We start from the raw sequence: 16,197 nt of genomic DNA, 5'->3' as shown, positions 1-16,197 counted from the left end.
GCCGCAGAATCCCGGTCCCAGCCTCTCACCGGCAGCAGACGTGACATTTCCACAATGTATGAGGAATGTTTCCCTGACAGATTTCTCCCTCATCCCCGCAATCTGATCTGTCAGTGGGCTGGCAACACAACTTGCGCGCTGACATCATTCTGTACCGAGTCCCTGCCTACCAGGAAGAGATTTGTCTAAGCCTCCTAGGCCTGGTGTAATGTTGAAATGATGACACACAAGCTGCTATTGTAGTCCGTTACATCACTGCAGCGCAGACACTGAGCAACCTCCTGTGATGACATCATCCATTACTTACATCTAAGCAAAGCCTTCGATCTCACAGAAAGTACCTGTGTGGATGATATATGCTTCTACATCTGGTAATACCTTAAGTTGCCCAGAAGATATCACAAGCTATCCATACCTAATCAGTTTTTTTAATGCAATCTTGGCATAATATGGACATCATTTCTGAGGCTAAACACCGATTCCCTGCAGCAACCTCTGACCTAGCTGATAAGCAAGCTTTTAATTTCTTTAATAAAAATGGGCAGATTTATCTATTATTAACTTGGCTACTCATAACAGCGACATTTATGTCTTGCTGAAACGGCGCTGAATGATTAGCAGTTAATTAGCTTGCCTCCAGGTTATTGATTTTCCTTCCATAGAACTCACTAACTCCAAACAGGCTGCCTGAATGGCGTGACTGCAGCTCGCTTCACAACGCTGTATGGGAGGCTCACTTTGAGTTTCTCTACACTTTACTGTGTTATTAATGACATGCGTTGCTTTGAATGTGTTGCCATATCCTGTGCGGCTGTCGGGTCTTCCGCATGGAGATCAGGTGTCTTTACTGCGGCCGGGTTAGGAGGTAATTTCGCTTCACTGCAGGCGATGCTGCTCGCTGTTTTGTTACTCTCTCTAGGGTGTGCTTGTAATTATTGCCAGAGCAAGATGATATGATTCTGAATCGCTGTCACTTTCACACAATGACAAAACGCACATGCGCGCACGTGGGCGCACACACTTGCGTACAATGCGACATACATTCGCATAAACAAACAAGTGCTTACCACACTGCAAGAGACAAGCATTCAGGAGCCAGAGGATTTAAATCATTTTCCACCGTATCCCAAGTTAACAGCACAAGGCCCCATATTGGAGATATGCTGCACAGGTATACCCAACGGTGCCATGAAACATGTTGATGCTACGATCCTGCAAATTGGTTATTGGTTTGCTGCACTGTGGGCACAGCAGGATACAAACTTGCGTGAAGACAGACAAGCATTCGTCGATACGATGAGATTTCTGCACCAACATTATGAATGTTTCAGGTCAGCTAAAACACTTCTTCCACAGCGGGATGCGATGGGAAGCTTTCTTTTGTTCCATATGCGAGTCACCGATTTGCTCATGATAACAAATGCTATTAGTCTATATCCACTCTATAGACAGACAGTATGATCTATGATGGAGCAGGGCAAAGAGAATATTTGCCGTTGGATAGTGCAGTCCCCCGTCTCTCTCATTTCCCCTTCAAATTATTCAAAACCCAAAGGTTAAAGTGGGTCAATTGCATTTGTCCATAGCTAACCACTCCTATGTTGAGATATTGAAAGACCAGGAGAATCCCCCCAACTCTTCAGCTATAGAGGACCTAAAGGGGGACATAGTGGACTGGGGATTCACATAACCTTCTTATACTAATATTATATACTAATACTCCAACCATTATATACTAATACTCCAACCAAGTAAAAATACCTAACTATATTTTGCCTCAGGAATAAAAGTAACATTTTCTTACAATATTTCTTCCTACAAAGAACTTTAAGATTATCTCACACTTTCACATAGGAATTAATTGAAAGTTTTTATATTTTGGTTGGCACTTCTTAGATACAAAGGTGTAATTTGCATTTTATAGTCACTCTTTTAACTTCAGGAGACATTACTTACTTATCCCACTGCTACTGTAAGCATAATATGTGTAGGCCAAGACCAAATGAAACAGACTGATGATTTAACTGTTGAAAATTGCAGGTGGTGACATAAGTAGCTAAAAGGTTTATCTTCAAGAAACTTTTTGGGGTGTGCCGTTGGTCAACTTAGCCGTTAAGTGATGAGAACATAGACACCAAAATCATCCCCGGTGGGGATGGTTGCCCGGTAGCTCATTGGCTTAGGTGCTCCATGCTAACACTTTAACATACACTATGCTGAAGGATAGTAGGCTCCATGCTAACGTGATTTATATATAATTTCAAATATGGATCAAGTACTGACCATGCGTTTGCAGTTGTTTTTTTAAAAAAAATTTTTATTGTCTGCTCCTTGGGGAAGTATGATTCCTAAGTATTATGCTGAGTAAGGGGAACTATTATTATGACATATAGTCCCTTTTTCTATTACTGTTTCGCAATCAGCTTTCATTTACATTTAATTTATTATATTTTATTTATTATTATTTATTTTATTTTATTATCATTATTTTTTTTTATTATTGATATCGGATTTATATATGACGCTTACATTATGTTATGTTTTTTTTGTCTTTGTTTTATTTATATTATATGCATGGTAAACCAGCCTGACTTGATCAAAGTACAGGCATGGATGAAATGTATTAAATAAAAAGTAATAAAAAAAAAAGGCTCCATGCTAACACTTTAGCATACACTATGTTGAGTGATAGTAGGCTCCATGCTAAAGCTTAGTTTATACCTGACACAGTCGGTAGGTCGCGAGGTTCGCGCGCCACAAATGATGTAATTGCGAACCCAGCGACAGACCTGCGCTTGGTCGCTTCGCTTGGTTGCTTTGGCTTGGTCGCGCACCTCCCAGATTTTGTAACTTGACGCAAGCCGCGCGAGTGTCGCTCAGTTCAAAATGGATTAATCTGAGGGAAGACTTGCTGAGCTGGTACACTCATGCCAGCATTTGTACAACCCATTATTGAAAGATTACAAAGAGCATCAAATGGCCCAAAACTTCCTGCTTTACAGGGTATTTTCTCTCTACCGACCCCTGTCTTTGTGGAGAATACTGCAACGGAGAATGCGGCAAGTATAAATGCCTTCGTGCTCTGTTGAAGTGCGCACGCCATCCGCGAAAGCACCCGGGCGAAAGTATAACCAAGCCTTAACGTTTTAGCATGGAGCTAAGGTACTGTAATACGCACCATGCTAAATCTTTTTGATACTATGTTGAGTATTACCCAATATAAGTATTTAGAGACTTTTCAAGCAACTAGCGACAAATCTAGCTACTTATTCAGACTGATTCTAACAACTTGTCAGGCTTTGGCCTAACTGGCACCCAGATAACCCAGTCAAACCGCTACAAGCTGTACTGTTTTATCGCCAAATGCTTTGGGAGTCAACATTTTATCGTTGTTCCCAATGGTCCGAAAATAAAGTGAAACCCTACAAGTGGTACATGTACGAAAATCAACAAAATAACCTGTACCCTGATAGATAACTGTAATATTAACACTAACACCTCACTTCACTTAATAATTCATTCAACTCCCTGTAATACACCAACTCATATAACCAAACCAAGATCAATAAAACACAGTACAAATGACTTCAGTTTCACTCAATGAAATATATTTTGTATAATGTGCAATTATTTCAATTTAGTTCAGTTCAGACTTTTTGAGCCACCAATAGCTACTTTCCTTGGAAGATATTTGGTAACACTGATCCAAAGTAAGAAGACTGACCTTATAGTAATAAAAAGTTGTTAGAGGTTGTTATTATATGGCCTGTATATTCATACATTTTAAAACTGAAACAAACATCATTAACTCAGTATAGCTGATGCAGCCAGGTTTATTCTGGAACTATTTCAGATGAGCAACCATGTATTCATCCGCTGCGCAGTGATTTTTTGCTGTGAACAGTCTCCCATCACCTGCCAAATTCAATTCATATGTAAACAAAAAATACAAAAAAAGTATAGTCCCAGTTAGTAACATATGCTAAAAAAAATTACAGTATTCTATTTTTATATAATATTTTATGTAAATTTTACCAGTGTCCTACACAAAACTGCCACACTTAGTGGCTTAGATAATGCTAGTGACCTACTATCACTTAAGTGTCAAGTGAAGACTTTACACTTTGCAACTGACATGTAAAGGCCCTGACACACTAAATCGACATCAAAGAACCAGCGGCGACGAAGGCCGACTGTTCCGTCACCTCACGTCGCCTGCGTCTGGTCCAAAAAGTTGCACTTGAACACACCGCAAAGACTACAGCCGACAGCCAACTAGCACGTACGTTCTGCGCCTGCGTGAGGGGAAATAACTCTCCATACCAGCAGGTGGCGGTAGTCTGTATTCGTCATTCAAAAAGGGAAACCGGAAGACCTAGGACTGCGGATATACAAACCGTAAACAAAGCAGCGTTTGCTTACCATTTTCACACCACTCTCGCTCATCACAGACGGTTTCGCTACTTCTAATCGAGAATATGTCTGATAAGAAGTTGCAAATGGCACTGGTGTTGTCAGCCCTTGGTCTTTTGGTTGTGGAAGAAGAAAGGAAGAGGCGGAGGCGAAAATCAGAGCCAATCAGAGTGATCTCTCTCACTGCCGATTCAACATGCTCAATCGGCCAAAAAGCCGCCGACAGGGGTCCGACTAGTGCCAACGGTGCGGGACACACCGCAAAAACTAGGGACACAGACGCTTACCGACGGCCCGACATTGGCCGACGGCTGACCGTCGGCCTGGTGTGTCAGGGCCTGAAACATCAAGACATGAGTAAGAGTCAAGGTCAATGACACCCATTCTACTTACTGAACATCAACAGTGGTCACTAGTATACCAAAAACTTGAGGACTGTATTATGATCTACTGTAAACTCTACATGTTTGACTGATTGAACAGACTTTCTTTGTTTAGAACAGCTGATAGCTAAATGAAGAGCTCCATATTAATCCTATTCAGACACTCCCTGTGGTTTATGCCAGGCTGAAACAGTAAGTGAATGATGACACTGAGTGCTGGGCAGTTTGTCTCCTGTACTAATCATCACCACTGTGTCACATGTGTCTTACCGGCCCAGTCTTCTATCTGAGGGACCACAAGATGAAATATGGTGGTTCAGCCTCTCTACAGCCCCATCTCAGCTGCCACTGAGGTGGGGCGCCTGACAAGCATAAATTATGTTAATAGAATTTAATAAAAAACACTTTATTCCAAAGGTTTCAGTACTTTGAAATGTCAAGATGATCTAGTGTGCTACCTGGAGAGAACTCTGAAGCTTAAGTTAGAGCACTAAAATATTAAAACAAGAAATTGCGATCCCTCGTGAGGAATGGCAGAGTGTGATGAAAAATGGAGAATGCACGAGTGTGTCTCCCAGGTGGAGTTTTCTCCATTTATTAATTGATCTGAGCGCTGAATCTAGTCCTCCATTATGGCTCAGTATAATGAAGGAGATATGAAACAGATTTGGGAATATTTTAATGAAAGAATTGCCAGTATCATTTTTTTGTCAATTCCACGCTGTAATTTACAACCACACTGTCCTTGTTATCTAAAAACACCAAATTGTAATTAAGTAAGAAATTGGGCTTTTGTGTTAAGGTTGGTGATTAGTAATAACAGTCTATTGAAGAGCGGAATTATCAGAAAATGATTCTTACGAATACAAAAAAAAAACCCTGTTTTTTGTCCCACCTCCCTCTCCCCAGCCCTCCCTAACACACACACACACACACACACACACACACACACACACACACACAGTGGAAAAGTAATGATGGTGAGACTGTAAATTATCCACTGCCGGTTGTTAATTGAACAGTTCCATTGTTACCATGACAAACTGTCTATTGATTGGCTACTGGTGCTTCCACCACTTCCCTTTGCCTGGGGATACAGTCTGACAGAGAGGCCCGTAGTTCAGCATGGAGAGCGACGGGAGTAGAGGAAGAGAAGAAGAACGGGAGAGAGGTTAAAATAATAGAACAGTGAGCTGAGAAAGGCTGGGAAAGAGAGTGAGAGAAATCTAAGAAGCTGAATGAGAAGGAAAGAGACAGTTGGGGGGAGTGTGGGGGAGTAAAGGTGGGCGCTTGGCCTAGGTGTTCAATTACAGTGTGCAGGAGGTTAAATCAATAACATTTAAATTGCTTATGGTAATCACCTGCACTCCAATCACTGGGATCAGCATAAGCAATCTGCTGACCCTAGCCGCGCTCAGCCACAGATTGAAACATATGAAGAGGAGTCAGTTGGCTATTGGGGTCAGCCTGGATTTTTAGTGTGCGTGTGTGTGTGTGTGTGTGTGTGTGTGTGTGTGTGTGTGTGTGTGTGTGTGTGTGAAATAAGCTCGATGTCTTAAAATGCAAATAAAGTGCTCCGTGCGCAAGAAGTGAGACAGCCGTTTCCCCAACAGGAAAGGATTAGGTGGAGACACGGCTAGAAACAGGCAGTAGTTTGGAAAGTAAGGGTGGAGGTGGGGGGTGGGGTTGAGTGGCTACATTTACCTTCAACTCATGACAAGAAGTTTTCTACTGTGAGTGAAGGTTTCCTCTTCCGTGAGAGTTTTCTTTTGGTTGCCTAAACCTAGCCCTAATCTTAAAGGATTACACTGAGTTTTTGGGAGTTTGGCCCATTGGTCACTTTACCAAATATCTGACTAGAGGATTGGTACAAAAATCATCTCTGTGCCTCCGGTAGATAGTTCTGTCCAGTGCGCATGCTAACACTTTAGCATATAGCGTTAGCATACGGTTGTTGTACTTGCCTAAAGTCAACTGTTAGCTAACCTCTTCACGTGACAACCCGTGTCCAATTCATGCTATTGTCACATAATCCTTTCATGGTGGAGAACACAGAATCTGTGTTCCAGAGTTTGTGTTCATTTCACAAAATTTTGTAAGACTGTTGGCTTACGCATATATTACCTACATGCCCAAGTCAACGTGATCTCATAAAATTTTGTGAAATGAGCACAAAGTCTGAAACGCTAGACTACATGTTGTGGACGCGAATTATGTGAAGATTACGTTCGTCCACCACATGTGACAATAGCACGAATTGTATTATGTGACAATAGCACAAATTGGACATGCCATTTTCACCAGTTCGTCACGTGAAAAGGTTAGCTAACAGTTAAGTTTAGGCAAGTAAAACAACTTTGGTTAAGGTTAGGCAGCTAAATCTATATGGTTAAGGTTAGGGAAAGGCTTTGGTCTTGGTTAACTGCTTGTACCCTGACTTTAGCTGACTTTACCTTTAAATTTCCCCTTAAGTAGCTTCAAAGTTAGACTTTTTTTTTTCCTAACTGTACAACAACGTCACATCCATATTCTGTATCTGCTGTTCCAACGTTTTCTTGAAGCTCTAGCTGCTTATATTGAATGAAATATTCAACTACAAAACGCCATGTTGTTATGGCTGCACCATTACATCAAATGGAAAAAATCTAGATGTTTGTGCATCATTATATACACATTTCCCTGAATGTAGCATGACATATTTGGTGCCTTTGGAAAACTTGTTATCTTGACTAGAATTTAAAATAAAGTTCTGTGGGTTTGAAAAGCTTGGCCGTGCAACCTGCGTTTGTAATGATGGACCCAGTGGCGGGGGCGGCAGGGAAGAACAGGTTAAAGAACTCAGTAGAAATCTTCTAAGTAAGAGTTGGGAATCAAACCCAGGTTGTTGGAGTTAAAGGCATCCATCCACCACCCCAACCTCAACACCCTTGCTATCCACCACACTATTTCAATGTCAGACTACTGACTGTTTCTAGTCATGCCTCCTTCATGTAACCTTTTCATGGTGGGGAAACATATTTCTCGTATTTGCATTGTAAGACATCGTGCTCATTTCACAAAATTTCAGGCGATCCGGCAGGCCCAAGTGTGTGCATCTGCATGTGTAGCACTAGTGAGGGGATAAGCAGAGTTGTAGCCTAGTGTGTTGTAGCTGTGTTATACTGTAGGCTTATCACGGTTACAGAGATGGCTAGTAAAAGGTAGGATGAAAGCAAGCTTGGGTCTTTATTGTTGGAAATGCTCAAGAGGATAGCACACATTTGTACATATCTGCTACCATTGCAGAATGTCTTTCCACGGTGAGAAGAAAGGGAGTAAAGAAAATGTGGCCTCAAAATGTCCACCTGGTGGTACCCAATTGATTCATAATTCTCTTCGCCAGCCATGAGTCGGATTCCTTCTAACCGTTCATTAATTTTTCAGGACCTAGGGTACCGTTGTACGATATAAATATCTGCCTCACCTCAGCGCCGGTGTGGAGTGTGACTTTGAAGTTGTGCCTAATTAAGCGGCTGTACAGTTAACCAGCCTAACAATAAGGCATGGGGCAGATCTGAGGGATGTGGATGACAGCTAATGAAACGCAGACACAAAGCAGACCGAACAGACGGAGAGAGGTAACATCTTCAACTGGAGACACTACTGTATCTAATCAGATCATATATTAAACTGTACAATACAGTAGGCAGATAATGAGTAGGATAGAGAGAAAGAGAGGGACACGGTATAAGCTGCTGACATACACACATACATACACGCATTCGGTAAGCTGCATGCTTGAATGTACATTTTTGCATACATACACACAGACAAAATCCACCCATACACTCTGCATGCATTGTGAAAGAGCAGGGTGTGTCTGAGGTTGTTAGTTATAGAAGGTGGTTGGGGTGTTCAGAGTCGGGGTTCCTCCCCCTTCAACCCAGCTGTGAAATGCCTGGCTTGTCTGAGGAATGAGAGACCCTGGAGGGCCAAGGGTCCTGAACAAATGAGCTCCCATAAAACTCCTCTACTTATACAGGGACAGGACACAATGCAGACAAGCAGCCGCCCAAAGCAGCCTTCATGGTAATTTCACTCCGCTATTTACAGTGCCCACCCATGGGTTTCACTAGTCTGTGTTGACGCCAGTCACCTTCATGTGTGGCGCAAGGCATTCATCATATCAGCAGCTGACAGGTCTAAACAAGTCAGTTCACTTTGTTTCCTAACAGCCAACACCAAACAAAAGTGGGAATCTAATGATCTTTTCTAAGAATGTTAACAAAATGGGTCAAATAATATCTAAGCTGTGGTTTTCCCACGCATTTGTGTAACAGAAAGTCTTTGCATAAATATGTTGCATCCTGCACAGTGTTTCTGCACTCAGCTGGGTTGGAAATGAAATAAAAGCTGTATTGTGGGATATGCAGGGGAATGTTTTCAACAAAGCTAATGAAGTTAATTGCTGGAGCTGAAGCACTTTTATGAGCTGCACCTGGTCCATAAATGACTCCTAATGAGGAGCAACTCAGTTGACTTTTAAAATGCCTCCCTCTAGTGGAAGAAAGAAAACCCTTCAAAGCACCAGAGTCACGTCTTGTACTTATCTTCCACAAGCAGAACATGAATCTATTTTCAAGACTCCTACCACTCTAAACTGACAGGGAAAATGAAGCAAAAAACATTCTGTGCAGTAATTAACAAATACATTGTATGTCAATTCAACTGTCACTTTCAGAAACAGGCCACCTCTTTAATATCACAAAAAATATGTAATTTTTTCCATGCCTTTATTCATTTTATTTGTTTTATCAGTTGGCAGCACATTATTACACATTATTACATTCTGAAATTAGCTGGTGGTGTAATCAAAATATGATTCAATTTCATCTCATTTTCAGTCAATACAGGAAATGAATAATGATCCAACATATGTATTAGAATATCATAAAAAAGATAAATAAAATAAAACGCATGCTCAGAATTTCAATTCATTTTCTGAACTAATTTTAGAGTCTAAATCAAATGTAGACTATTACTCTTAATGGAAACAGAAAGCTATTACTAGAGGTTCAGACTGGGGATATATTAATACAGCAAGGCACCTTCATCAAGTTCAAATTATTCCTGAGTGTGCTCCAATTCAGCACAGGCATAGGCTGCTACTTAGGCAATAGAACATAATAACATAAATGACATTGCAGATGTGTTTCACAATCTTCAAGGGAGCAGGCTGCAATACTGTGTTATTTTGAAAGAATGGTAGCAATAGCTTCTTAAAGGTGCTATGTGTATTATTATTATTAACATCAATAACTCATTCCCACATTAATTTTGAGACATTAGTATAATTACCGTAAACATATGAGACCATTGCTAAGAAGATTTGCAGCCTCTACGCTGTGTTTTACATTGTGTGCCGCCGGTTCCGATTTGCGCCTGTGGATTGCTTTACAGCACAAAACAGGAAGAGGGCGCTGTTCTTCCAGAGCAAAAACAGATAAAGTTTTCAGAGTTTCTGGCAATGGCAGATGGTGCAAGCAGTGAAAAAGCCAATGGAAAAATCACATCCAACATGTTTATCCTCTTCAGTAAAGTCAAAGATGCAAGGGGGGGAAGGGTGACACAAATAGTGGGTCTGTGTCAACACAAGCAGCAAACATGGCAGCGAACCCACCAATATTGGCAGTTCGGGGTAATAAAAATCTAAATTATCAGTTACATTCAGACTAATAAAATCAACCCTACTTAAATGTCAATGGCATGACAATACCACTGGTGTGAGATAGAGGCTACCAATCGTCTCCACCATGGTCTCGTTTGTTTATAGTAATTACACCAAGGTATGACAATTAATTTGACAATGATATATTGATGGTTAAAAATGCCACATATGGTACCTTTAAACAACCTCCAACTTGAATTACTGCAGAATTAAGTGAAATCAAAAAAGAAATGAATTTACTGCTAAATATATAAAAGTAGAGCAGTTATACAGTCATGTAGGTATGTGTGTGTGTATACAGACATTTCTCCTTGCTAAATGGAAATGGTGTACAGACATTTGTACTTGGTAGAGGTACAGTATCTCCTCTACAGGTAGAGCGCTGTGCTGATCACCCTGTAAGCCATGGAGAAAGTGATCCCCATGCCCACCATCCAGGACAGACCCCTGCTGGGCTGGGGCAGAGGGGTCACATAGGCGATGGTGTGGCAGATCCGAGAGCCGGCGAACACCCGGAAGTGAAGCAAGGCGGTTGAAAGATCCGGTCCGGTCAGAGCATAGAGCAGACCGACCACAACGAAGGGAATGATGTTCTCCAGGTCATTCTGGTGGCATCTGGAGAAAAAATATCAGTTTAGGGACAACAACTGGTTACATTCAGGTGCCAAAAAAGCAAAAATTATTCTGGACAAAGATGGACTAGTTCCAGAGCACTTTATGTTGTGTTAGTTTAATGTCTCTGTTTTCGTCGTTGGTTGTACCTGCGGACTCGTTCCACATCAGGATCTACACGGATCATTTTCTTGTCTTCTGTGGAGGAAACTAATCTGGTGTCTTCTAAGTTCGCAAACACCTGAAGGGATATGAGAGGGGGGGGGGTCAGGTTTGAAACTATATGGAACTACTCCTCTTTATGAATAAAGTTACAGTGTACCGTGCTTTATGGTGATGTAAAGGCACCTTTCTCGTCAAGCGGAAGTAAGCGGTCATAGGTGCCATGAGCATCATCTTCAGGATGACAATAGTGGTGTAGGTCGAGAAGGCCAGAAAGACCTCGCTGTCGATCATGTGGGTCAGCGCTGCCATTCTGCCTCAGAGAAATCACACTGGAGAACAACAGAAAATGAATATTTAATGCCGCTACAGTCTACATGTCAGAACATCATTGTATCAGAGTAAACATTACAACGTGGCAGTTACAACTTACAACATAAATATTTCAATGGCAAACCTAGCAGCTATGGAAAGAAAACTGACCTATGATCTGTAAAGCAACAACAACCTACAGCATATTGCACACTTTCATCATTTTCTACCTTTAATACTTGTGCTGTCTCATCCAATCTTACTGTTAACATTATTATTGCAGTCGACATACAATGTGCATGCACAGAGTAAGTCGGGCTCTGCGGGCGTTTTCATGTAAAGGAATCCACCAGATTTTGCAGATAGAAAAACTTATCAAGCATCAGTGGAGTGGATGCCTCCTTTCCACATAAACATTGTGCTACACACATTACCTAAAAAGGAGGGAAAACAAGGCCGTGCACAAATGTAAATGGCGTATCCGTATTTTAGCAAACACAACAACGTGATGTGTGCAGTTCAGAGCTTAGCATGCAGTAACTGGGTCTTACCTTGTCTTTGAGACTTTTGCTCCGTCACGGTGAACAGCAAAAAAAGCGAGTGCTTCTGGTGGGCGTTTCTGTCCAAAGTGCAGATAGACATGAATGCTTGGAATTCAACCAAGTTACGTAATGTGCGGTAGGAGCCTTGCCCTGGAACACTAACAGTTTTCACTAGACCTACTATTGTTAATGTCAAGGGTGGAAGGAACACATTACATTTACTCCTGGTGCTGGAATTGAGTAGCTTTTTGTGTCCTTGCACTTTTGGAGCATATTGTTTAGAGTCAGTAATTTTACTTTTACTCAAGTATGCTTTGACTGCAGTGTTGTACTTTGCAACATGTTAAATCACATCCATTAGAGAGTACACATTTTGTTAGCTCTCTATACGCATTGCATCATAAACTGGTGTAATTGTGAAATACATCTACATCAAACCTGTTCAAGCATGTGAAAACATGAAATTAATTTGATTGATGATTTGCTGAAGTAGCCCTTTGTGAAGCATAAAGAGCTGTCCCTTTTTTGGATTCAGGTCTTATTCACTGTAGTAAACCATTAGTATTATACTTAATGAAGACCAACTGGATGCTTCATTGTCGAGGAACCCTTAAGTAATGTTTCACATGGACTTGTAAGCCATTGGTAATAGACATTAATTCATGTCTCTGTAAGTCTGGGGCATGCTTTGTTAATGTTACTAAATGGTTTATTAATGGAAGAGGAAGTTCCAAAACTGAGACAGATCGGTCGTAAATAGGTCATGAACAGAATTTAATTACAGCATTTACAATTGCATTTGTTAATTACTTAGTTAACATGAAGTAACTTATTCATGCCTTAGTTAAGCATTTGTTCACCATTAATTAATGTATTAACACATATAGTTAAACATTAAACATCCATCCAGCTACAGTATTATTGGTTTGTGTTAGCCTGGTTGTTGGCTAGCTAGTTTGCTAGCCTTGCTAGCTACATGGATAAATAGGACAAGAAGCAAAATAAACATTAGTGTAGTAAGGTTATTGAATAAAAGAGATGGGGAATTTACTTTAATCACAGATTGAATAATGACCTGAGTTTCAAAATCTTATTTTTAAGATTATTTTTTTGAACTCTCTCCTTCTACATTGCAAGGTATGTAAAAATGTCTGCTTTATTAAGATGTAACTCAGTTTTTACAAAAGTAATTTTACTTACATTTAAGTAAAATTTCCACCAAGCAATAGTAGTTCTACTTGAGTAGGATATTTTAATATTTTATTTTGTTAATTATAAAGACAATACACAAAGTTGATAGAAACATTTATTAGAAAGACATTTTCCTAGCATGACAATATTTCCAGCAAGTCAGTGTGTATGCAAGGAACTTTTAACACTGAAGTTCACTTAGTTAGATTGCTGCGACATTAAGAGAAATCAAAAAAGGAATGAATTTACTGCAAAATGTATAAAAGTAGAGCGGTTTCACATCGGAATGTGCATGTGTGTACACAGATATTTGTACCTGGTAGAGGCACAGTATCTCCTCTACAGGTAGAGCGCTGTGCTGATCACCCTGTAAGCCATGGAGAAAGTGATCCCCATGCCCACCATCCAGGACAGACCCCTGCTGGGCTGGGGCAGAGGGGTCACATAGGCAATGGTGTGGCAGATCCGAGAGCCGGCGAACACCCGGAAGTTAAGCAAGGCGGTTGAAAGATCCGGTCCGGTCAGAGCGTAGAGCAGACCGACCACAATGAAGGGAATGATGTTCTCCAGGTCATTCTGGTGGCATCTGGCGAACAAAAGCACAAGATATAGTTCATAACAGACTAAAGTTTAAAGTCAAAAGTTGAAATCTCAAGTCAGTGTAATGTCTATATTTCAAAGCTGTGTCGATCGTACCTTCGAACTCGCTCCACATCCGAATTGCTTCGCAGCATCTTCTTCTTCTCCTCTTCAGGTTTTCCAACCACATCTTCCTCGTTTGCGAAGGCCTTTATGGGACAGAATGGATTCTTTTTACTAGGTTTTACTTTTGCCGGTGTATTGAGGGCATTGCAGTTTTGTTTAACTAACTTTAAGATACTAGGTGTAGCCTACCCCTCGTGTGAAGCGGAAGTACCCGGTCATGGGCCCCATCAGCATCATCTTCAGGATGACAATAGTGGCATAGGTAGAGAAGGCCAGGAACACCTCGTCTTCCATCAACTGTGCCATCTCTGCTGGTTTTAACCTGGATGACAAACAGGAAGCGCATGAAGGTTTGAAGGGCATGTAGACATGTATACACCTTAATCCAACTGACTCTATCAGAGGATTCGCGGCTTTTTGCCAACTGCTTGACGATGTACGCTCTGCCTTCCAGCGCTCGCAAACTTGTTTACAGAGGAAAAAGATGACAAGTCAGACCAGCAGAACAAGCCCCAACATTTATCATGATCAGGATTTTGAGGGAAATGGATATCATGAGGTTTTCAATAAAGGCTTAAACTGTCCATGTGCTCCAGTGATTCTCCTTTGTCCTGTTAATCGGACTTTGCTCCGCAGCATGTAAACAGGAATATGAATGGAATAGTTCTACAAGCGAACCATGTAAACTTAAGCTTACTTGTCTTATTTAGAATAAGGCCAATAGTCGGATTATTGTTGTTCATGTAAATTTAGTCAATATCTAACTCTAATTTTAAAATGTAATAACAAAGGTGTACAAAAAAAATTGAGCAAAAGGTTCTTCTTTTATACACAATTAAAAAAAAAATTTCAGACAGTATTAGTATCAGCCTTTAGAAACTGTCTATCCTACTAGAAATGTGACCGCAGTGTGGGCGGTGCCTCTGCTCTGTTTCTTCATGATAGTGAATGGAAAATACATGATAAATGTGTAACATGATAAATGCATTGAATGTGCACACCGATCAAGGCAAACAGAAACAGCCTTTCCCTCTTGCTGCAACAAAACTACTGACAAAACAGGTTTCAGCTTGTACTTCTTTGCATAGGAGTTTCACAACAAACTGCCCCCCTGGAAGAAGTAAATTCATGTGCAAAACCTGACATTCTTAGAGGTATAGCCAAACTAAACATAGCTAGACTATCCATTGTAATAAATAAGGTAGAATTTAGACTGTAAAAGCTTGTCTTACCACCTGTGGTGACTGTTTAGAAGTGGAGCAGGCTGGGATCTGTTACATAAAGGGAAGCCGACCTGTCACCCAGTAACTGAGGAGGCGGGCCAACTATATCTGCAAAACAAACTGGAGGAGCATTAGAAACCTGTGTGTGTGTGTCTGCGTGTGTGTGTGCTTATATTTATATGCTTATGCAAATCAAATGGCCTCACAAAGACAGAAAGATAAATAAATCCTCTAATGAATGTACCATAGTCAATGAAGGTCCTCATAAGTATAGTAATACACACTGCAAAAAATGTCCATTTTAACAAATTATTTACTCTGGTTTTTCGGCTTAAAAATGAAAAAATGACCAGCATAAAATTATTGAAACAAGTTGATATGCATTAGAAACAAGTCAATCTGTCTCACATCATTGGCAGATTTTTAACATGTGTTTTTTTTAAAAAGAAATAGACTATTTAATTAAATGACTTGGTAAGATTTATATTTTTGCAGTGTGTGTGTGTCCATGGACTAAAACAGGAAAATATAAAGAGCAAAACATGAACTCACAGCATGATGTGACATTATTGATTCACATATCTGATGACAGGTAGGTATGGAGGGCTAACAGTCTGCCACCCATGATGCTGTATGGCGACCCACAGAAACATGCTGTGGTTTAATGTTACGGGACAAATAGATACAAGAGAACAGCCATTCCAACAGCCTGCATTATAAATGTTCAGTAAGAGTCAGAATTGGTCCTGAGACTGGATAGGAGGATATTCTTTGTGATTGGTATAGATTTAATAGGGCAAATCAACAAGGGATAATGGCTTTTACCTGGATTCAGCTCATCAGTGTACTTCATGAAAAGACTAAGTTCAAGGTGAAATTGAAGTAGGCTCTGTTATTATGAATGAGGCACTAGTTAATATTCAGTATGCATGTGAGCTGTTTCAACA

General features: G+C 40.6%; 2 protein-coding genes across 2 annotated transcripts; both read right to left on the bottom strand.

Annotated features, from left to right (window-relative positions):
- Window positions 1-9,566: 9,566 nt before the first annotated feature.
- Window positions 9,567-12,209, bottom strand: LOC139925769 (microsomal glutathione S-transferase 1-like). Its single transcript, XM_071917271.2, has 4 exons — window positions 12,141-12,209; window positions 11,464-11,609; window positions 11,265-11,356; window positions 9,567-11,118 (listed from the first exon to the last, which is right to left on the bottom strand). Exons 2-4 carry the CDS (start codon window positions 11,587-11,589, stop codon window positions 10,872-10,874), a joined length of 465 nt encoding a protein of 154 aa, XP_071773372.1. The 5' UTR covers window positions 11,590-11,609; window positions 12,141-12,209; the 3' UTR covers window positions 9,567-10,871.
- A 1,215-nt stretch (window positions 12,210-13,424) lies between these two features.
- On the bottom strand, window positions 13,425-15,390 carry mgst1.2 (microsomal glutathione S-transferase 1.2). Its single transcript, XM_071917272.2, has 4 exons — window positions 15,260-15,390; window positions 14,217-14,349; window positions 14,019-14,110; window positions 13,425-13,908 (listed from the first exon to the last, which is right to left on the bottom strand). Exons 2-4 carry the CDS (start codon window positions 14,331-14,333, stop codon window positions 13,662-13,664), a joined length of 456 nt encoding a protein of 151 aa, XP_071773373.1. The 5' UTR covers window positions 14,334-14,349; window positions 15,260-15,390; the 3' UTR covers window positions 13,425-13,661.
- Between the last annotated feature and the right edge of the window lie 807 nt (window positions 15,391-16,197).

The sequence above is a fragment of the Centroberyx gerrardi genome, chromosome 24 (assembly GCF_048128805.1).
Source record: "Centroberyx gerrardi isolate f3 chromosome 24, fCenGer3.hap1.cur.20231027, whole genome shotgun sequence".
NCBI classification, from domain to species: domain Eukaryota; kingdom Metazoa; phylum Chordata; class Actinopteri; order Beryciformes; family Berycidae; genus Centroberyx; species Centroberyx gerrardi.
This window is presented reverse-complemented; position numbering and strand designations above follow the sequence as displayed.

Excerpts from the sequence above, each read along its gene's own strand:
- LOC139925769 (XM_071917271.2), bottom strand. The coding sequence starts at position 11,589 with ATGGCAGCGCTGACCCACATGATCGACAGCGAGGTCTTTCTGGCCTTC. Across the intron at positions 11,357-11,463 it reads ACTTCCGCTTGACGAGAAAG|GTGTTTGCGAACTTAGAAGA; the intron begins GTGCCTTTACAT and ends ATATCCCTTCAG. Across the intron at positions 11,119-11,264 it reads GATGTGGAACGAGTCCGCAG|ATGCCACCAGAATGACCTGG; the intron begins GTACAACCAACG and ends TTTTTTCTCCAG.
- mgst1.2 (XM_071917272.2), bottom strand. The coding sequence starts at position 14,333 with ATGGCACAGTTGATGGAAGACGAGGTGTTCCTGGCCTTCTCTACCTAT. Across the intron at positions 14,111-14,216 it reads ACTTCCGCTTCACACGAGGG|GCCTTCGCAAACGAGGAAGA; the intron begins GTAGGCTACACC and ends TGTCCCATAAAG. Across the intron at positions 13,909-14,018 it reads GATGTGGAGCGAGTTCGAAG|ATGCCACCAGAATGACCTGG; the intron begins GTACGATCGACA and ends TTTGTTCGCCAG.